Source organism: Rhinolophus hipposideros, assembly GCF_964194185.1.
Source record: "Rhinolophus hipposideros genome assembly, chromosome: 2".
Lineage (NCBI taxonomy): Eukaryota > Metazoa > Chordata > Mammalia > Chiroptera > Rhinolophidae > Rhinolophus > Rhinolophus hipposideros.
In genome coordinates this window covers 10,797,357-10,820,967 of record NC_138048.1, presented here as the reverse complement: position 1 = coordinate 10,820,967, position 23,611 = coordinate 10,797,357, and the positions used below count along the sequence as shown (strand labels likewise).

Here is a 23,611-nt window from a genome sequence, read left to right as displayed (position 1 = left end):
TCTGGGTACAATCCTGGGAAACATATCACAGTCATCTTTCTGTGGCTCATCCTAGAAAGAGCCCGAGAGTCCAGACCTTGGTCAGAAATTGACTAAGGAATACGAAACCATGAGACTGGTTACCAAAGAGCTGTGGAAGAAAAACTGTGGGTACCAAGAACCCACAGATATGTCCTATTTCCAAAGAGAGCTTCCAAGTTTGGACATGACGTGAATTTGGACTTAAAGAAAGCCATATCCGATGTGCAGAGCTAACGACCATGTCCATATCACATATGCTTCTAGAATTACTTGTAATTCTGAGTCCTTGATTCTATAATTCTACCGTGGTCACCGACTTACTTCTTACTGACTATAAATCACTTGGCTGCTTAGCCACTGGATTTGGGACATTCCCAATGTTTGGCTAAGCCAGGCAGTCACAGCTTTGTGGTTCACGTTCAGCCTGTAGTGCCAGGCTGCTTGGGTTTCAATCAACTTCTCTACTTACAAGCTTCAGTGACTTGGGCTGAGTCACTGATCTTTATGTGCCTCACCTGGAAAATGGAAATGACGTGAATACTTCTGTTTTAGGTTTTGGGTTTTTTTTTTTTTTGGTTGTGTTGTGAGGTTTAAATGAGTTGGCATTTGTAAAATGCGTGATAGTATCGTCACACAGTAAAGCCTCAAATATGAACTGTTCTTATTATAAGAAGTTATTTCCCTAAATTAGAAATTCTCAAAATGTAGCTACATGGGAATCATCTGGAAGCCTTAACACAGACCCCCTACTCCCCATCCCTGCAGTTTCTGACGCGGTGGGTCTGGGACGGAGCCAGAGAATTTGTATTTTTATCAAGGTTCAGGGTGGTGCTGGTGCTATTGGTCCCAGGACCACACCTTGAGGACCACTGTCCTGAAACAGTTGTTCCAAATTCTCATCAAAAACTTAAATGCAGTGTAACAAGAGGGAGCGAAAGGCCATTCTAGTTATATTAATTCAGTGTCTGTGAATCCACACATTGGGAGCCCGTCTCCAATTGCAGGAGCTATGGAAAGAGGTCTTTGCCAGTCGCGAGGGCTGAGCCTGGAGGCTACCTTCCTGGGCCGTGGGGGTGGAGATGAGGGGGGAAGGCAACGCCAACGGAAATATCAGCTTTTATATCCAGTTCTCTGACCATCCCTTTCCCAAGAAAGTTTTCTCCAACCGAGCCACACAGAAAATGCAAACCGCCGGTATCAGGGCTTGGATCGCTAACTCTCAGCCTCCGGAAAGAACTTTGGGGAGCCACGGAACCGAGGACGGCCCGGGGCGATAAAGCGAACCCTCGACCCCAAAGGCTCACCTGTCAACAGGTGGAGGACAGCGCGGGTATACACGCCCCGCCCCTGAGCCTGCCCGCCCCCCAGCCCGGACCTGCCCGGAGAAATCCCGGGAATTGGAAATCGAGGAGGAAAGGAGACAGGGGCTCCCGGAATGAAGAAGCGTGGCGGTCGCCTCTCAGCCGTGCGCCGCGCAGCCCCGCGGAGTCCCCACACGCGGACCGCAGCGTCACCCCGCCCCGCCCCGCCGTCTTCCTGTCGCCTCTGGAAGGTAGGACCCCGCGACCCCCGCGGGTGAAGTGCGGACCCCGCCGGTGGCGTGAGCCCCTTGGTCACCTGGGCAGAGAGGTGAGCGGCCCCGCGGGTCCTTTCCCACGGAGGGCACTGCCCGCGCTGGCGAGGGGCTGGGCGTGGGAGCAGGAATCCCGCTGCCGGGGGGGTGGGGGGGTGGGAGGGGCGAGGGTCGGGTGGGAGGGGGCGCGAGCACCGCGGAGGCGGGGGATAAAAGATAACGGAGACAGTCACTTCTTCGATGACTGACACCAGGCAATAGACACACTCTGAACAAAGATTTATCAGCAGGTGGACACCCTTATTGCGGACCTCCACGGTCGTTTGCCCCCCAACATTGAGGAGAGACTCCTGGGACCTGGGGTCAATATAGTTATATTTAAATGACAGCTTGAAGGAGAATTAAAGCACACTGCTGGCGGAGGAGAAAGGAGATTTAAAAACCTCCGCTGTGCCCTTTGTTTCTGTAACGACAACATTGACGGTAGGGGACCCGTCACCGTCCTCCGAGGTCCAGCGCGCACCGCCAGCTCTCTGTCCAGAGCGTCAGTCACCAAGCCATCTGCTCACTGCGGGAGCGCAGGGCTTCTCCTCACTCCGGTGTGGATACAATTTCTCACTCCCCGGGAAGGTTTTCTGTCTCTGCCTATGTCAGGAGAGGATCCGGGACCAGGAAAGAAGAGCTCAGGTATTGTCCATTTCTATTGTCCATTTCTATTGTCCATTTCTATCTGTTTCCTCATCTACAACTTCTGGTTGAAGTTTGCGGATCCACTATCCACGTTCTTTCAGATTTTTGATTCTCTCTTAAAGAGCTCTCGTGTGGGCATACCCACTTCTGTTTTCTGGCTGAACCACAGAATTACCCGCCTTCTGCTATTTCTTTCTTTGCTTATCTGCGTAATGAAAAGAAAGTGGAAATGCTGTCGTCAATCAACCAAAGTTTATTAAACTTTTTGTAACCAGGTGGCCACAATGACAAAAGTGGTCGTGTGATTCATCCTATATTAAATTTTAATTTGAGCTACATTCTAACAATAATTCCATTATCTTTATATCAGAACATACAAGTAATTCAACATCCATGTTGTTTCTCGCATAGCTTATGGCCAAAGGGTGGTTGCTCGCAGAATCCAAAAGAAATCATTCTATTCTAAGGAACTTTGAGATTTATAAATTATGAAGGTCACTTTTCTTAGAAAAGCATAATAAAGATTTTATTGCAACCCTTGTATGTTCTGAATTCCAGGAGAAAGTAAGGTCTGGATTTATGGGCTGGCCCTACATGTGGGTTACAGATAACATTTTTCCAACAAGCGGAGCATATTTTTTCCCTGGTTATGCTTCCCCACCCCCATGGCTGACATGAGGAGGGGGAGAAGGGACCAAAGAAAGAGGCAGAGAGATGTTGTAAACGGAGCCAAAGCGCACAGCATCACGCCTGCGAGGGGTCAGCGTGGCCCAGCGCTACTGTAGGTGCAGAGCTCCAGCCCTCTCAGCCGGTCACTTACTGTTGCTTCTGGTCATCATTTGGCAGTGAAACGTGCAATGTGCCTTTTTCTGGCAAAGTCTTGAGGATGTATTAGAAAGAGATTTACTCACCGTTCCAGTGGATTACCTCTCATAAAAATGTGTTTGAAGAAGGTTTAATAAAATTAAAACCAATGTTATACAGTCCATGATAAAAGTGTTACAAAATTTAGTTTGATCATACACACACACACACACACACACACACACACACACACACATACACATACACAGAAACACACACACACACACACTATATATATATAAAAGGCTGGGAGGCATACAGCAGAATGTTAATGGTTATATTTGGGTGGTGGGGATATAAGAAATTTTAATTTTTTTCTACTTACTTACAGCTTCCAATTTCTTATCATGCATATTTATTAGTCTTAAAACCAGTCTTTTAAAAATAATCTAAAGAACAAATGTATAAATAGGAAACTAAACCTTATATATTTCAGTTGTCACAATATCTTTATTATGGTCTTCATTCTCTCTTTTTACCGAGTGCCTGAGTGACAGGGATTGCTGCTTTTTATAAAGAATTGAAAAACTGTGAAGGAAGGTTCACAATACATATCCCATTTGATCACAAAGCTCCATGGAACGGCAGCACGCATACTGTGGCTTTGTGTTACCGTAAACACAAAAGGAATATAACTCTGAATCAAAATGAAATTGACTACTTACTATTTAAAGCTAAATTCTCCACCTACCAGATACAATATATGATACAATCTATTATATATAGTACACTTATGACCCTTCAGGAAGGTCTCCGACATTACCAAAAGTGCTGCGTGCGGTTGTCCTGGGACTTTGCTCCAACCTTAGTGATAACTCCAAGGTGTGATGTTTTCCAGGATGAAAGCGAAAGGCAGAGGAATCACCTGCTTGCTGGTCTCCTGCGCTGTGATCTGCCTGGTGGCCCCCCCCGGGGGCGGGGCCTGTCCTCGCCGCTGTGCCTGTTACTTGCCCACAGAGGTGCACTGCACCTTCCGGTACCTGACCGCCGTTCCAGACAGCATCCCGCCCAGTGTGGAACGTATCAATTTAGGGTGCGTGGGGCCCTTGTCTTGTCCCCTTCTCGAGGAGGGATTGCCCTCAAAGCACTTGTGACTTTGGGAGATTAACCACAATTGTAATTCTGAAATGAGTGTATGAGGATCTTCACTTTGTTAGGGCAATAAGAAAATGTTTCCCCTAGAAACTTTTTCTAGGGGAAAGTTCTTCTAGAACCTGAAGTCATTCTTGGTAGGTTGGGAGTTCCGTGGCTATGGAAAAGCTTCACTCTGGCTACCTTTGTGCTGGAAAAGAACAAAGCTGTTAGGAATTAGGGTTACAGTATATCAGTGAGAGTTGACAGGACAACTGGCAATGTCCTCCTATATATGAAAGAGATGTGTGAAAAGCCGGCTAGATCCTTTCTGAAGGCCCTAGGGCTTTTTTCCATACAAACTGACTTATTTTAAACGCTTTAAAAAATACATACCTAATTATGTAAATCTACCAAAAGGCTATATTTTAAAGGTTCATAAAAAACTGTGTCTGAACACATGTGTAGTTGAACTTAGTATCATTTAACATTAGTGAGCACCTACTATGCGCCAAACACAATGACAGTACCAGGGATACAATGAATAAGTTATATTATTCACTTCTGGAAGCTGTAGTTAAAGGGAGAAGACAGATGTACAATCAGTACAATTTAATAAGAATCATAATAGAACAAAGGGCCTTGGGAACAATCACTAATAATAATGGCTACCATTAATTGTCTGCTTACTATGTCCTGACATTGAACTAAGCACTCTTCATGTACTCACTTAACCCTTATAACCCCTTTGGAGTAGGTTCTATTATTTGCATTTTATTGGTGAGAAAACCGAGGCACAGAAAGATTACTGATTTTATCCTGGGTCTCACCACTACCAAGTGCCTGAGTTCATAATCATGGCCAATTTGGCTTCAGAGTCCAGGTTTCTTAACCACTGTTTTATGACGTGGGAGAGTGAGGGGACATGTCAGAAAAGCGTGGGCTGAGTCTTAATAGTGTTCACAATCAGGGAGGGGCGGAGCAAGGCATCCCCACCTGAAGGAATAGCACACACCCAAAGGTGTGGAAAGGAGAAGGAATGTGGCATGTTCCAGGGATATGAATAATGTGGTGTTACTGAGACTGCAAACACTGGGCAAACCTTCTGTGGCGTCTAATGATTTTCAGTAATATGTCAAGCATTGGATTATCTTCGGAGAGCACAGGTAAAGTAAGAGCGGCATTGATGTGTGAGTGTGCGTTGGTTTTTGCTTTGACATTTACACTTTAGCTGACAGGCTTAGCTTATGCCTAAAAAGTCCTTTTCATTTCAGGTACAATAGCTTGGTCAGATTGACGGAAACAGATTTTTCTGGCCTGAATAAACTGGAGTTACTACTGCTGCACAGCAATGGCGTTCACACCATCCCCGCTAAGACCTTCTCAGATTTGCAGGCTTTGCAGGTGAGACTCGTAGGGGGAAGGGACAGGTGAAAGAGGTGAGGAGCCTGTTCCGAAAACTACCTGTACGTATAGCATCCCAAAATCAACATCCTGCAAATTATTAGTAGACATCCAGGGAGAATGTCGAAAGAACCGATTTATTTTCAAAAGCAACAGTATGTGGAATTTAGAATAATGAAAAAAATTCTGAGGCAAGTTTTCTTATACCTCAGGCTTATAAGAAAAAAAATTAATACCCAGTGATTGTGAACCCTTTACAATTGAATCCTGAAAGGCTACTTCTACTCTTGTTCATCTGGAAACTCAATGTGGTTACTAAATAAATTGCTATCTTAGAAGTGAGCTTTCTATAGAGCAATATACTTCTTTAGTTTCACTTTACTTATTTATTTATACCCTGCCTTGTTCAACAAAACTTTAAAAAGTTCGGGGACTTTCCAGGATGTGTCAGACATTGTGAGAATGATCACTCCAGTAAGTGAGACAGTAAAAGGTAAAATAAATCTAATGATGAGAACAAAGGGAACACAGTGAAATGCGGACATATAGATCAGAACGTCTGTTATAACCAGGACTTGAGGCTTTCAAGGGGCTAATTCACAATTCATGACATCTATTCATTTTTAATAAATAAAAACAAAATAAAACTCTTCAGGAAAAGCACAACTACATCTGATTTTAAATCAGAGAGGTTATCTCCCAAAGCTCCTGATAAAATAGATACAGTGCAATAAAATAGTAATATCCAATAAAATAAAGTCAGTAATATCAAAGATAAAATGACGGTGTGTATAGAGCCTTTTGTCATCATACCAGCGCTGTGTAAAGCCATAATTTAGTCCAGGTATAGGATTCGAGTTATTTGGTTTAATCAGGCTTTATTTGGAATATGTGTGTTCAGAGGATTAGGTGAAATACATATTCTTCATGCAGTTCTCCACACACTTACACTCTCGACCAGGTTTTCAGTAGAGATTGAGGAGCAATGAGTTTTGAAATCGCTCTCAGGGAATATTTGGGGCAAAGCTCTTCTATGTTGCCAATTTAATTTTTCTTTGCTTATTAAGGAACTTGGCATTCCAGAAAAGCACTTTCAACAGAGATGACAGATTAGGTCAAGTCAGGAAAAAATTATGAGAAACCATTGTTTTTACCAGCATTTCTTTTTCTTTCCTTTTTGGAAGAGAAAGTTTGCTCAACTAGTAACTGGAAAAGAAATTGAAAAAAGACATACACACTACTGAAATATTCAAAAATTATTTTAATTTCAATTCAAAACCAATCAAAGTCATATCACTCATAATACCAAAAAGTGGAAAACACCCCAAATGTTTATCAACTGATAAATGGATAAACAACATATGTTACATATATGCAATGAAATACTATTTGGCATTTATAGAAAGGATTGAAGGACTGATACATGCTAAACATGGATTGGTCTTGAAAATATTAGGCTAATTGAAAACAGCTAGACACAAAAGACCACGTTTAGTATGGTGCCATTTATTTAAATGTTGAGAATAGGCAAATCTATGGAAACAAAGTAAGTTAGTGGTTTTCTAGGGCCAGGAGGAGCGATGAAATGACTACTAATGAGTATTGGTTTTACTTTGGGGTGATGAAAAATTTCTAAAATTAGAGTGGAAATGGTTGCACACTCTGTAAATATACTAAAAACCACTGAACTGTACATTTTAAAATGGTAAATATTATGGTGTGTGAATCATATATCAATAAAATCATTATAAATGTAAAATATAAATTAAAATCAATATACTTATGAAAATTCAGCTTCAAGAAATCTCAAATTTACTTAAAATATCAAGATACTTAAAAAAAACCTTATGAAAAATTTCAACTACATACAAAAGTAGAATATAATGAACCCCAATGTAGCATCACCCAGTTTCAATAGTTATCACCACATAACAGATTGTTTCACCTTCACTCACCTCTTTTCCACTTCAATGCATTGTTTTGAAACAAATCCATGCTATCATAATGTTTCATCTGTAAGTACTTCAATGTTTCAATGATAAGGAGTCTTTAAAAAATAACATTATTATTATATCTTAAAGTTTTAGCAAGAATTCCTTGATGTCATCAAATGTTTGTGAGTGTTCTAATTTCTCTGATATTCTCTTATTTAATTTGCAACTAATTTGTTTGAATTAGAACTCAAATATGGCACACACATCGCATTGTATTAATTGCAACATATGGTTTATTGATATGCTTTTCCCTTTTGTGAAAATTCCTTTGACAAAATAAATGTGTCCTTATTCTTAGGTCTTAAAAATGAGCTATAACAAAGTTCGAAAACTTGAGAAGGATACTTTTTATGGACTCAAGAGCTTGACACGGTTGCATATGGACCACAACAATATTGAATTTATAAACCCAGAGGTTTTTGATGGACTCACCTTTCTCCGACTGGTGCACTTGGAAGGCAATCGGCTCACTAAGCTCCACCCAGATACATTTGTCTCTTTGCGCTACCTCCAGATATTTAAGACATCTTTCATTAAGTACCTGTACTTGTCTGATAATTTTTTGAGCACTCTCCCTCAAGAGATGGTCTCCTATATGCCTGATTTGGAAAGCCTTTACCTTCACGGGAACCCCTGGACCTGCGACTGTCATTTAAAATGGTTGTCTGATTGGATACAGGAGAAGCCAGGTATCAACACTGTTTATTTCTTTGTCATACTGTAATAGAAGAAAGCTGCCTGAAGAGTTTTAGCAGTAAGTGGGGAGGCCACAGTAATGTAGCTGGAAAAAAAATGAAGTCTAAGTAATGATTCAGTGATAATGAATTCTCTTAATTCTTTAAGGAATTAGTCATCCATTGTTTAAAAGGCCAACTATCCAATCATCAGTCCTGGCTTTTGGCAAACTTGGGGAATAAGAAATGTGTGTGTTACTCATCCCTATTTACCGTGAGCCATGAAAACCCTTCCCTTTTCTTACCTTCCTTTCAGTCACTCAGTCAACAGATCCTTTTTAGAGCTTCATTCAAGGTTGTTTGCTAGGTAGTGGAAATACCAACGGCTCTCATTGTCTCTGCTTTAACCACACTTCTAGTGAGTTGCAGATAAGCAAACAGACAATCGGGGGTGAAATGTGCTTTGATGGGGAAAGTAGAATTTACCATAAAGAAAGCAAGGTCCATTCAGTCAACAAACAGTTGTCATAAACCTGTGTACAAGAAGCCACATAAAACATAGGGATCCAAAAACGAACGGGACACATTATAATGGTCCCTGCCTTCGTGAAGCCTACATTTTTGTGGGGAAAACCAGCAAACAAATAATTATTTATTAATTATTAAATTAGCGACTATTAATTATTACAATTTTATTTAAATGAACTAAGTCCTTAAGACAATGACTGAAAGGAACCCAGCAAAGGAGGATGGTTGGTTACTTTGAGAACATTCATGGGGGCTGTATTGCCATGTGGGGATCCCGGGTAAGTGGGAGGCGGGCCCACATTCCACTCTTTGGAGAGTTTTGGTTTGAGGTGAGGAAGGAAGGGTGTCAGCCAAATGGAAATGCACAGTCACACAGGACTCCTCAAGCAGGAGAGAGATGAGCATGTTCAAGACGAGGAGAGATTGTTGGGAGGGAGACAGTGACAACACTGCAGAAGGAGCAGATCATCAATGGAGCAAGTCCCCTGAGAAGATTGCAAGATATCCAGCCATAGCTGGAGGGTTGTTCCTTAGGAGGTAGGAGGAAAAAGGACTAGATGGGCAAAAAGGCAGGTGAGTTCCTGGGTCTGGCAGAGAAGACAAAGGAGGTTCTTATGTGATGGCTTTTCCTCCTTCATGAAGTTGTAGGAGAGGTGACGGAGGAAGGTGCTAGGAAGGAGTCGAGGTTGGAAGCTTGAGAAAAGTAGAAAAGGTTTAAAGTTGCTGCTGTGGAATCTATATAGATTTTTTTTTTGTGTGTGTATATATATATATATATATATATATATATATATATATATATATACAATCATATATACGAGGTCTGACAATTAAGTTTGTGAACTTGTTGCACCGCTGTTGCTAACTTTTTTTGATACCAGAGGGATTATTCATTATGAATTTGTACCAACTGAACAGTTAACCAAGTTAACCATTTGGAAGTGCTGAAAAGGCTGAGCAAAAAAGTTAGACGATCTAAACTTTTTGCCAACAATTCATGGCTCTTGCCTCATGACAGTGCACCAGCTCACAGGCACTGTCTGTGAGGGAGTTTTTAGCCAGGAAACAAATAACTGTGTTGGAACACCTTCCTACTCACCTGATCTGGCCCCCAATGACTTCTTTCATTACCCGAAGACAAAGGAAATATTGAAAGGAAGACATGTTGATGACATTCAGGACATCAAGGGTGATACGAAGACAGATGTGATGGCCATTTTAGAAAGAGTTCCAAAGTGTTTTGAATGGTGAACTAGGCACTGGTGTTCGTGCATAGCTTCCCAAGGGGAGTACTTCGAAGGTGACCATAGTGATATTCAGCAATGAGGTATGGAGCACTTTTTCTAGGATGAGTTCATGAACTTAATTGTCACACCTTGTATCTGTATGTGTAGTCCGTTAATAAATTAGTCAAAAGCTAATCAAAAACAATAGCTGAACATTGTGAGGTACTTTAGACCAATAGATACCATCTTTGCTCTCCAGGAGTTTAGTATCTTTTAGGTAAATATACTAAACACATAAAAAGACATTAAAGTATGAATGAAAAACATCAAATACTTATATTGAAGATTTAGTTCTGTAGGAGCTCAGAGTCAGTAAAAATTACTTCTGCAACGGATAAAAAGGAGGGAAATGGGGCTGGAGCGTAAAAGATACATCCAAGGGAAAAGAAGGAATAAGACAAAGAAGCAGGGAGGTAACATGTCCTCAGTTTGTGTTTGATATGGTGATAGATGCTTTCTCTTCAATCCTCACAACAATCCTCAATTTATAGGTGAAGAAACTGAGGCTTTGAAATGTTAGGTGTCTGGGCTGGTCATTTAGACCCTTTGTGCCTCAGTTTTCTCATCTGTAATATAGGGATAATAATTGGAAAGAATAATTACGATAGTACATACAAAGTGCTTAGTGCAATGTGTGACACAAAGTGAGCACTCAATAAACATAAGGATTAACATTATTTTCGTTGTCACCCAAGTCACACAGCTAGAAAGGAGAAAAGCAGAAACTCAAAAGTCCAGATAATTTCCTAAAACGTATTTGGGATGATGAAACTGCTTTGTATATAAATAGGCAGATGTAATAAGTTGTATGAAATGGGTGATGAATGGCCCAGGTTGCCAAGCATAATGTCAGTATAGACTAGGTGTTTTGCACCCAACGTGGGGGAGCACTGAATGCCAGGCTAAATAGTGCGTTAGCCTATAGAAGAAAAAAGGAAGATTTTCTAGTGAAAGGATTTGAACACATTTTCCCAATGAGATGCTATTAAGGGATCTCCAATCTGTGAGCACTGGAGTGGGGAGAAACACGAGCCCAGCTGGGGAATGACAGATTGAACTACGAGGTGGCCACACGTGAATGTAGCTTCTCCAGCTACATCTCAAAGGCAGTAGGGATTGAGTGGGGGTTGCTCAATACTTTCAAATACCATGGAGAGATAAAGGAGAAAGAGGAATGAGAATGAACCATTGGATTTTCATGCGGTTGTTAGCTGGATTATGGGCGGAGGATGGTGAGCAAATAGAGGAAACTCATCTGAGAAATGTAGCTGTGAAAACATTTTAAAAAATAAGGTGATGGCCCCAGGGAGAGAACTGCATAACCAGAGAAAAAATGATTCTGTGTTCATGTGGGGACAGAGCCAGGAGTGCAGTTTCCAGGCTCTCGGCCTTACGTGGAAAGGTTCTGGCTCAGGTAGTAAATGTCCATCAACTCTGATTGGATGGCCATCAGCTGTAACCAGTGGGCCATTGGCCACTAATATAACTGCTGTGGCTACGATAACAGTAGATGGGGGCTAGCAAGCGGATGGTGGCTGGCAAGCGCGGATTGCAGTTAGCACGGCGGATTGCAGCTAGAAAGAGGTTGTTTGGCAGAGAGAGAAGTGGATGGCAGGTTGTGGATTGTGTGGCTCCTGCTTCCTCTGTCTCCAACCCAGCCACCAGCGAGAATATAGTGGTATGACTCCCCTACCTATGGCTCCGTGGGTGTTCCTTTTTGGCCTCACCATGTCCTGAGTTCTTTCTTATGTGGGGAGCAGGACCAGAGACCCTGCATGCCACCCCACATGACAGTTCAGCTCCTACAACGTGTCAAACCTACTTGCTATTTTGCTACTTACCTGCTCTGGTGACAAAATCAGGCTCATGTACATTGTTAGCACCTAACATTTCATCAAGTGGAATATGCCACTGATTGTAAGATACCCAATTATTTTATAGGCTAGAGTCCAGGAATTGGCAAACTGTAGTCCACAGGCCAAATGCAGCCCTCAACAAACTTTTGTAAATAGAGTTTTATTGGAACACACTCATGCCCAGTTCTTTACATAACATCTATGGCTGTTTTGGTGCTCCAGTGGTATAGACGAGTCATGTCAGAGAACTAAGGTTCACAAAAACTAAAATCTTTACCATCTGGCCCTTTCCCTAAAAAGTTCACTGACCCTAGCCTAGAGAACAAAGCCTGAGCTCCACAGCCTGGCATGCCAGGTCTTCCCAGTGTGATCCTTGACTGATTTCAGCCTCTTTTTACTTCCTTCCCAACCGTCAGCTGCCCTTACATCCCAGATACATCTAATGCTGCTTTACATCTCATATCAGCTGCTTCCCTACCTGGAGCATTTTTCCTTACTTTTCTGCCTGATGGGCTCCCAGCCAGCCAACAAACCGCTCCACATTCACCCTTTCTGGGAAGCCTCGCTGTGCCTCCATCCACCCCATTCATGTCAGAATAGTCATTTCACAACTTCCGGTTTGCCTACACTTCCATTCTTAAATGGATAACATTTTACTATATTTATTAGTATTAGATGTCTGTTGCCTTTCCTATGTCCAGTTTATCTGTCCTTACCTGTTAGAATGTGCTTAGGACATAGCAGGTCCTCAATAATTTTTGTTATACTAAGCTTTTATCAATTAAATAGCCATTTTGATGGTGGACACAAATAAGCCCACCACCCAACTATGGTCTTCATACGGTCCTAAACTGTGTGTGTGCACGTGTGTAAAATAATGAGCTAAACCCATTAGGGCTAACATCTTTCAGTCGTGTCTATATAAGCAAGCATCTCCTTTTGACTGAGATGCCTTAATGATAATCCTACAGGACTCATGAATCAGTCACGTCAACTTCTTCTGCTTTAAATTTTTTTTCATTCATTCCAAGAGATTTTTTAGTTTCTTGTGCCTTCAGTTGACTCACGTGGTGTGTGATAGGCAAGCTCTTCGCACATCTTGACCGTCAAATGTAACACTGCTCCATCTATTTGTGGGTCTCTTCCATTCATAGCTTCCAAAAAGCTCTTAGCTTTGCTTTTCTATAATGTATGGATTAGTGTCCATTTCTCTGACAAACATTTGTGTTACAAATCTAAATTTATGTCCGGCTGCTGCTTCCATGCCTTTCTACTTAGATAATAACTTCTTGTTTTAATGCTAAAGCATAGTGTAATCTTAATAAAAACATTTTAAGTGGCAAATTTAATACTTGTATGGAGTACCAACAGTGCATGTAACTCAACTGAAGAGAAAATAAAACATAGCTGTGACGGTATTTGTATGTGTACAGGCAATGGTAGCTCTATCAAGACTGCCAGCTGTTCGGCTGGTGCTGTAAAACACCCCCAATTATAAGACATATCTCAATACATAAATTAGAATGTGGAAGAAATATGGTCTTAAAATGAGGCCTGCCTGCCTCATTCCCTCCCTCCTGTCCTATAGTCTTTCCCGAGCATCTATTAGCCCAGCTTGGGGACATACAGATGAACAATCATGGCACTTATAGTCTTGTGGGAAGGCAGACAACCAGACAAGGCATTCTAATAGTGGGTGATGCGGGTAGGATAAGAGAAGTGGGAGGTACCAGAACATAAAGCAGACAGCCCACTGGGAAGAAGTGTTTTCCGCTGGTTCCTGAAGGATGTTAAGTAGTTGGGTAGCAATGGAAGAGGGTGTGTTCGACAGCAAGTGTATGGGAAGTAGAAGCAACAGCACATGCCAGGTGGGGCATGGCGGAGTTGGGGAATGGAAAGTGTTTCTGTGTGCCTGGAACTTAGAGTGATAGAGGGAACGGAAGTGACATGATCAGATTTGCATCTGAGGCAAAAGAACTGATGGCCAGGGCCTGCCAACTCTGGCCTATGTGGCCAGCCTTAAGCATACCAAGAGGTGACCATGATTCTGTGACAAGGTTTAACAAAGCCAGAAGTCTGCTATGTTCTCTGCTATAGCAGGCTCTGAGTCCTGGGTACTGATAAGTAGGCATGGAGTCACAGCTGGTTGGTAAGTGGGGGATCTGAGAAGAGCCCCTCATGCGTGCTCAAAGCTTTGCAGGTTTGCCATCCACCTCCTCTGCATGGGTTTAGATTCTAAAATTTGCTGTAGAAAGCCAGGTAGCCAGGTCTGTGTGGCATTCTTTGTTATACTGAAGTACATACTGAAAGGTTTGGAGTCCGCAATGGTCAGAGGTACTTTCTTGAGCCTTTGTGAGGAATTGTGCCCATGTGGGAAGGTAGTGTGACCCTGTCCCGCCACTCTGGCAAATGAGATCTAAGTACAGTGTTTCGTTTAAATGCTGTGCCCAGTGCATGATATGGGACCTACTACACGGAATAGCATGGAAGTCCCTGGCTGCATTTTGTGTCAAGTAAAACTTTACACCTCTTACCAAGTATTTCAGTGACCAGCCATTTTATTTACAATTTTTTTTTCAGTTACAGCTGACATACAATATTATATTAGTTTCAGGTGTACAACATAGTGATTAGACATTTATATAACTTATGAAGTCATCTCCCTGATAAGTCTAGTACCCATCTGACACCATACATGGTTACTACAATGTTATTGACTATGCTGTGCATTACATCCCTGTGACTGTTCTTATAACTGGCAATTGGCACATCTTAATCTCTTCCCCTTTGTAACCCATCCCACCCAACACTCGTCCCCTCTGGCAACCATCAAAATGTTCTCTGTCTATGAGTTTGTTTCTGTTTTGTTCATTTATTTATTTATTTAAAATTCCACATGTAAGTGAAATCATATGATATTTGTCTTTCTCTGACTTATTTCATTTAGCATAATACCCTCTAGGTCCACCCATGTTGTCACAAATGGCAAGATAGCACTTTTTCTGTGGCTGAGTAATATTCCATTGTGTATATGTACCAGTTCTTCTTTATCCATTCATCTATTGATGCACATTTAGGTTGCTTCTATATCTTGGCTATTGTAAATAATGCTGCAATGAACATAGGGGTGCATATGTCTCTTTGAATTAGTGTTTTGGGTTTATTTGGCGAAATACCCACAAGTGGAATTCCTGGGTCCTTCTTTGTCTCTTGTCATAGCCTTTGTTTTAACTTCTATTTTGTCTGATATAAGTATTGCTACCCCAGATTTTTCTTTTTTCATTTCCATATGTATGAAGTATCTTTGTCCATCCCTTTACTTTTAGTCTGTGTGTCCTTCCATCTGAAGTTGGTCTGTAGGCAGCATATATGTGGGTCTTGTTTTCTTTTCCCTTCAACCACCCTGTCTTTTGATTGGAGCATTTGATCCATTTACATCTAAAGTAATTCCTGATAGAGATGTAGTTATTGCCATTTTATTATTCATCATATATTTCCCCCCTTGTTCTTCTTAAATAAGCCCCTTTAACATTTCTTGTAATACTGGTTTGGTGGCAATAAACCCCTTTAGCTTTTTCTTGTCTAGGAAACTCTTTATCTGTCCTTTGATTTAAATGACAGCCTTGCTGGGCAGAGTAATCTTGGCTATAAATCCTTGCTTTTCATCACTTTGAATATTTCCTGCCACTCCCTATTGGTCAGCAAAGTTGAGAAATCAGCTGACAGTCTTATGGGATCTCCCTTGTAGGTAACTAACTGCTTCTCTCTTGCTTCTTTTAAGATCGTCTCTTTGTCTTTCAAGTTTGGTATTTAAATTATGATGTAGACACATCATAATATGATGTAGGCTTCTTTGGGTTCATCTAGTTTGGAATTCTCTGTGCTTCCTGGACTTGTATGTCCATTTCTTTCACCAGGTTAGGGAAGTTTTCTGTCATTATTTCTTCAAATAGGTTTTCAATTCCCTGCTCTCTCTCTTCTCCTTCTGGTACCCCTACGTGAATGTGGGTACACTTGATGTTGTCCTGGAGGTCCCTTAAACTATCCTCATTTTTTATATATTTTTTTCTTTTTGCTGTTCTGATTGGATGTTTCTGCTACCTTATTTTCCAAATCACTGATTCAATCCTCTGTTTCATCAAATCTACGTTGATTCCCTCTAATGTAGTCTTCATTTCAGTTATTGTATTTTTCATTTCTGTGGTTTTTTGTTGTCGTTGTTCTCTAGCTCCATTTTTGTTTCCTATCTCTTTGTGGAAGTTCTCCCTGAGATCACTGAGCATCTTTATATCCAGTGTTTTGAACTCTGCATCTGGTAGATTGCTTGTCTCCATTGTTTAGTTATTTTTCTGCAGTTCTGTTCTTTCACTGGGATATGGTTTCTTTGTCTCCTCATTTTGGCTGCCTCCCTGTATTTGTTTCTATGTATTAGGTAGGGCTGCTATGTCTCCTGGTCTTGGTAGAGTGGCCTTATGTAGTAGGTGTGCTGTGGGGCCAGAGGTGCAGTCTCCCAGGTCACCTGGGCTGAGTGCCCCAGGTGTGTCCCTGCTGTGGATGATGTGTGCCCTCTTGTAGTTGAGCCTCGGGGGTTGGCACATCAATGGGAGTGACTGACTCTTAGGCTGATTGGCTGTGAGGACTGGCTGTGTCTACAGCAGAGGAGCTGTGTGCCAGGGCTGACCCACAGAGCAAGATGTACTTCAGTGGGGCTCTGATGCCTACTGAGTTTGCCCTTTGGGTTTTTCATTTGTGGAGGTGGTTGGGTGGTGCTCTGGTATGGTCTGAAGCTGGCCACTGGATGTGTTGGTTCTGGGACCTCTTGGGAGCGGCTCTGGTGCAGGCCAAGGTCAGCCACAGTCACTGTCTATTGGCCAAACGGTATGAGCTATAAAATGATCTGCAGATGGTGCCATTTGTGTTGAGCTTGGAGGTACCTGGGAGAGGCTAAGCTGAAATTTGAGGCCAGCTACCACTACTGCCAAGCTTGGGGCCATTTAGCAAGAGGTACAGGGCAAGCTGAGGGTCAGACTTGCTTTCTGTGCGGTTTGTGAAGCTTTGAGAGATTTTTGGAAAGTCTGTAGTATGAACCAAGATAGGCCTTTTGTATGGAAAAGAATCTTTAAGTGGCTTGGGTGGGTTCACAAGTGGGGTCGTGTCGCAGGATGGGGTGAAGGTTGTTAGCCAGGTTGATGGAGACTCAGACTTGGTGCCTACCTGTGACTACAGGCTGTGTGTAGGGAGGTCTTAACAAAGGAACAATGGCTTCTTCCAGCACTTCTGTCTTGGAAAAAGCTGCCCCACCAGTCCTCGCTGTGATGTCAAACAATTCAGTTCTTCCCCATTTCTCCCTGGCATTTTTCGAGCTGTTGTGTTGGAGCTCAGAGTGAGTGGGACTGTCAGCAATAAGTCTGTGCACAGGCCCTAAAAGAGGAATGCATGATACTCCAGCCACCTTCCCTCTTACTCAGCCACAATCTCCTCTGCTTTTCACAACCAGAAGTTGTGGGGACTTCTCTTCCCAGCACTGGAACCCAGGGCTGGGGAGCTCCATGTGAGGATGGGATTCCTCACTCCTTTGGTGTGTGTGTGGGGGGGGGGTAGGGGGAACCCTCCACAACTGAGATATCCCTTTGGATTTTTAACCGTCACATGGGTGTGGGGACTGCCCGTTCTGTCTCTGCACACCCCCAACCCCCAGTCTCCACGTAGCTTCTTCTGTATGTCCTTAGTTATAGGGCTTCTGTTCAGCTAGTCGTCAGGCAGTTCTCAGTGATGGTTGTTCTGTAGTTTAGTTGTAATTTTTGATGTTGTCATCGGAGGAGGCGAGCACAGTGTTTTTACTCTGCCATTTTGAACTGAAGTCCAATGACCAGCCATTTTAAATAGGATCACCATAATGGTCTTTTTAAATACCAGGTCTGTGACATTTGAATACCTGAAAGAGGAGGTTTCTATTATTTTGAAAGGCTTAGGTTGGTGCTAGTGCTATAAAACTTTCAGGCTTTGGATGAAAAGTCTCACCGAAATGTGAGACTTTTAAAGGGCTGTCCCTTTGCTTGGCTACATTGTTCTTCCTCCTTATTAAACCTGATTCTCTTCCAATGAGTCTATGTCTACCTTAGTCAATCCAGTTACCAAAGTCACAGTATCTTTCTTTACTCTTTTACTTAGTCCCCCTCCATGTTTAACCAAATTCTCACAGCCTACTGATTGGTTCTACTTGCTTCACTATTTCCTGCACCCATCCGTTTCGCTCCAGTCCTATTACTACGAAGCTAGACCAGTCCAAGATATCTTATAATTTAATCATTGTTCTTTTGGACAATGGAAAGTAACTTGGATTTTTAATGATATCCAAGGGCTTACAAATGATAATTTATCAAACAGGGTATCTTTTAAAAGACAACAAAGTTCTATTACTCATAAAACATTAAAATGAGCAAACAGAAGTAAACTACTGTTAATAAAAAAAAAAAGTGACAAACATAAGCATATGAATTTGTTTCCCCAGATTAGGAAACTATTCATTCAACTAATTTTTACAGAGTAGCACGTATATATCAGGCACTTTTGAGGCATACAGAATACAACAGTGAACAAGGCAGGACAAAATCCTTGTATCTATGAATATATTATGACAGGGTATACAGACAACATCTTTTTTCAGAAATCAACCAAAAACAAAAGAAAACAAAGAGGAAACTTCTTATTAAACACTAAAATTTCAAATTGTTTCAAATTCTAGTAAAAGCTATTTTTTTCCAAAATGTTCAAATGTTAATTCATAAAGAGGCTACAACTGGCAGTAATTCAGTTGTCTTTTTTTCCCTAGATATAATAAAATGCAAAAAAGACAGAAGTCCTTCCAGCCCTCAGCAATGTCCACTTTGCATGAACCCCAGGCCCTCTGAAGGCAAGCCCTTAGCTACGGTCCAAGCTGCAGCTTTTCTGTGTGCCAAGCCAACCATTGATCCGTCTCTGAAACTGAAGCGCCTGACGATTCTGGAAGACAGCGGTTCTATGTCCATCTCTCCCCAAGATTTCATGGTACCCTTTGGCTCCCTCACTTTGAATATGACAGACCAGTCTGGAAATGAAGCTAACATGGTCTGCAGTATCCACAAGCCCTCAAGCACACCATCCATTGCGTTCACAGAAGAAAATGACTACATCACGCTAAATACATCATTTTCCACATTTCTGGTGTGTAACATCGGTGACAGTCACATTCAATCAGTGTGGCAAATTCTGGCTTTGTACAGTGACTCTCCCCTGGTACTAGAAAGAAGCCATTTGCTCACTGAAACACCACAACTCTGCTACAAATATAAACAGGTGGCTCTGAAGCCTGAAGACATCTTTACCAGCATAGAGGCCGATCTCAGAGCAGACCCCTCTTGGTTAATGCAACACCAGATATCTTTGCAGCTAAATAGAACCGTTACCACGCTCAGTACATTGCACATCCAGTACTCCAGTGATGCTCAAGTCACTTTACCAAGGGCAGAGATGAGGCCAGTGAAACACAAATGGACCATGATTTCCAGGGATAACAATACTAAGCTGGAACGCACTGTTTTGGTTGGTGGCACAATTGACTTAGACTGTCCAGGCCAAGGGGACCCCACTCCACATTTGGAGTGGCTCCTAGCTGATGGGAGTAAAGTGAGAGCTCCCTATGTTAGTGAGGATGGACGAATCCTAATAGACAAAAGTGGAAAACTGGAACTGCAGATGGCTGATAGTTTTGACACAGGTTTATACCACTGTATAAGCACCAATTATGATGATGCAGATATTCTCACCTACAGGATTACTGTGGTAGACGCCTCCATAGAAGCGTATCACGCAAATGGAGCTCATCATACCATTTTCATGGGGGAAACACTTAACCTTCCATGCCATTCTACTGGTATTCCAGATGCCTCTGTTAGCTGGGTGCTTCCAGGAAACACTGTGCTCTATCAGTCCTCAGGAGAGAAGCAGATTCTTAACAATGGCACACTAAGAATATTACAAGTCACCCCAAAAGACCAGGGTCTTTATCATTGTGTTGCAGCCAACCCATCAGGAGTCGACTTTTTAATTAACCAAGTGTCAATCAAAATAAAAGGGCCAAGGCCAGAGGAGCATAATGTAGAAACAGATGGGTCTGGACTTGATGTGTTTGAGCCCAGCATTAACCGTAAGAATCCGCCAGTGGCACAGCTCCCTCTGTCTGTTCCAGCGGGAGGGGAGGCTGGAGAACAAGCCTTGAGCCCAAGTAAAAAGCACAGCTATCGGGAGTTTACATTCCGGCGGCGTGGAGACTCAACACACCGACGTTTTAGGGAGCACAGGAGACTGTTCCCTCCCTCTGCTCGGAGAATTGACCCACAACGCTGGGCGGCACTTTTGGAGAAAGCTAAAAAGAATACTATGCCAGAGAAGCAAGAAAATACCACAGCAAAGCCACCTCTGCTGGTCACCCAACTCCTTAAAATACCTGGTGAGGAAGGAGACTCTTCAGGCATGCTCCCTCCAGATGAGGAATTTATTGTCCTGGCAACTAACGTTCCCCATGTTCTGGGAAGGACAGTGACTGTCGATTCCAGAAAAATACCTGACAGCCCTGTGATGACTGTAACTGCTGGTACCGAAGTCTCTCCAATCGTGAGTCCGCAAATGTTACCACATGAAAAAACGATAGATGTCAAACTATCTACTACTATTAAAACTACAGCCATGTCAAAGAACTTAAATACATCAAGCAAAACACGAGGCACACACCACCAAAATTTATCCACTATCTTTCCTCTACTACCTGAAACAACTCAATTTCTGGATATTGATGACATGGGGTGGAGAAGAGAGCATTTGCAAAGTGCACCCCCGATAACAGTGGGGACAGTGATCAGAGATGTCCATACGAATGTGCTTAGTAGTGCCAAGAGCAAAGCTGATACATTTTTAGGATCAGAAAGTGCCACGAGTGGGCATCAGACATCTGTAACAGGAGGCAGTGAACCCAGGAGCAATCACTTCTCTTCTCTCATTCCTCAAAAGCCTGGTACCTCAAGGCTCCCGTCAGGCCCACACCCTGCTGCCCACTCTCAGTTGGAGATTCCTAGAAGTAATACAACTGATATTCCATTGTCCAGACGCTTTGGAAGACGGAGGAAAATTTGGGGCAGGGGGCGAATTATCAGCCCATACAGAACTCCGGTTCTCCGACGGCACAGATACAGCTTTGTGAGGCCAACAGTCAGAGGTTCTTCTGAAGACAGCACCACCGCGTTTTTGGCCCGAGCACTCAATGCAGGGTGCCCATCCTGTTCCCCCAGCGAAGGACTCACCACCGCTGCAGCTGCCTTGTCTTTTCCAAGTGCTTCCCCCATCACCCTCCCCAAATCTGACATGGCCATAGTCACATCAGAAGAGTTGACAACTCTTGCCCACAATCCATCATTGCCATTTGAGAACAACCCAAATGTAGATAGGGAGAAAACAACACTCGTGATAAAATATCTCAGTGCTGAAAGTACCCAAATGACTCCAACTGGTACTGTCGTGACTCGTGCCCCAACATCTGTATCTATGGAAAATACTCCCACGACAAATAGTGGTTACCCAGGTGTGTCTAACAGCCGCGAAGCTAAAAGAGATTCAGTAATTACACTGCCCCTTCCAGGTCCCACCACCAAGCCATCTATGCCTATCACTACAGCCATTACACGATTTTCAGGAAGGAAAATTCCCTGGCATCAGATGTTTGTAAATAACCATAACCAAACAGAGAGATTAAAGAGTCAGCATAAATTTGGTTCACAAAAAAGCACAGCCACGGTGCTTCCTAAAATATCTCCTGCTTTACCCCCAGATAAAGTTTCCCCCTTCCCCTTCACAACACACTCAGCAAATGGGATGCAAATTCCCTCCATAACATTGGCTACAACTCACCACAGTACCCTCCAAACACACAGTCCTGTGAGCCTCCCTTCAAGGAAGGAGATGCCCTTCCTACCTGTTGACCCTACGCTTCCTGGCATAAGCAAGGAATCAAGTACAAATTTCCTATCAGTGCAAACAGCCACGCTGACTGCAACTCCTACTGCCCCTGCATCTAGCACTATCAATAAAATTCAAAACAGGCCCAAGACACAAAAAGTACAAAGCCAAAAGGAGCCTCAGAAGAACAGGAATGACCCAAACAGCTCTCCAGCCCAGAGTTCTGGCTTCACTACATCCACTGCTATGACATTTCCTGTTCCAACTGCAGCAGAAACTTCAACCAAGCCCAGCATCTCTGCTTTCACTCACCACCCCCTAGAAAATGCCAAAGGAATTTCAAGCACAATTGATCTTTATCCAAGAACACTTAATCGGACAGATGTAATTGAAGGATCAGCCCAAGAGACTCACACTTTGATGAGCACAACTGCTTCTGAAACCACTTCGTCCAGCAAACTCCACCAGAGGACCACAGCCAGGAACACAACCATGAGACACTCAACGGTGCCGCCATTCCTGAGCAGCAGTCACACTCCACTGCCAATTCCCACCTCCCCTCCCCCGAGTAATCAAAATGCAGTTACTCACAATGAGGCAACTCCCGTTTTCTGGATGATGACAAATACAACGGTCAAGTCACGTGAACCCTCAAGGAACAATGCTGAGCCACAGCAATCCGCAGTAAAGGTGGTTGCAACATCTCCCAGGGTTCATCCAAATGCCAAGTTTACTACTGGAACCACTGACTTTACCTACTCCAATCTGTTACATTCTACTACTATGCCAGCACTAATAACAGTTAAACCACTGAATTCTAAATTGACTCCTTCTCTCTGGTCAGAAAACCACTTTTGGCCCAGGTCATACCCAGAAAATGCTGAAAAAGGCAAAAAGCTGGAAGTAAGCATGTTGCCCAATCTAGGCTTGCCAGATGACAGCACTCATGCTTCAAATTGGGACATACAGAATACTGCAAAGAGTGACTTTGATAAGACACCGGCTCAAAAATTAACAACTTCTGAACTCCTTCCCTTCAACCCTTTGTCCAGGAATATATTTGCAAGGCCCAGAATCGTTGGAGGAAAAGCGGCAAGTTTTACTGTCCCGGCTAACTCAGATGCCTTTCTTCCTTGTGCAGCTCTTGGAAATCCCCTGCCCACCATCCACTGGACCAGAGTCTCATCAGGTATTTAAAAGTTTCTTTACACTTAGTCTCCTTGAGTTATAAAACGGGAAAGATTGTGTTATAGTTCAAGGTTACACATCCAAAGAATCCACACCAGTTTCAAATTTCACCAAGATACAGAGACTATTAATATCCTCACTTAACATTTGGTGCGTGACTTTCTTGCTCATTCGGTTTTAAAACATACGGTAATTAAGAGCATTTTTTGAAATGCTTTGAAAGCAGATTCAAAGAAATCTGATTTGAAAAAGAGAGACTTGTCATTGTGTTGAACCATCAGGCTTTTAAATTAAAATTATGGGGATGACAAAATTCCAGGAATAATTTAAGCAATGCGAAGACCAGGTGTCCTAGTTTTAATTTTAAATATATTTGTTCTTACCTTCACATAAAGATAGCTTTCCTCTCGAGACTTCTAGTTGAACAAGTTGTTTTCTATCTAAACTTCGATGACCTATGGTTATACATTTTTCT

General features: G+C 42.6%; 1 protein-coding gene across 1 annotated transcript in view; it reads left to right on the top strand.

Annotated features, from left to right (window-relative positions):
• Positions 1 to 1,833: 1,833 nt before the first annotated feature.
• IGSF10 (immunoglobulin superfamily member 10) overlaps positions 1,834 to 23,611 on the top strand; it is a 28,024-nt gene continuing 6,246 nt past the window's right edge. The window contains exons 1-5 of the mRNA XM_081064309.1: positions 1,834 to 2,281; positions 3,987 to 4,181; positions 5,494 to 5,623; positions 7,916 to 8,306; positions 18,794 to 23,137. Of these exons, the coding sequence (XP_080920435.1) occupies positions 3,988 to 4,181; positions 5,494 to 5,623; positions 7,916 to 8,306; positions 18,794 to 23,137 (5,059 nt within the window). The 5' untranslated portion in view covers positions 1,834 to 2,281; position 3,987. The remainder of the gene's footprint in view (positions 2,282 to 3,986; positions 4,182 to 5,493; positions 5,624 to 7,915; positions 8,307 to 18,793; positions 23,138 to 23,611) is intronic.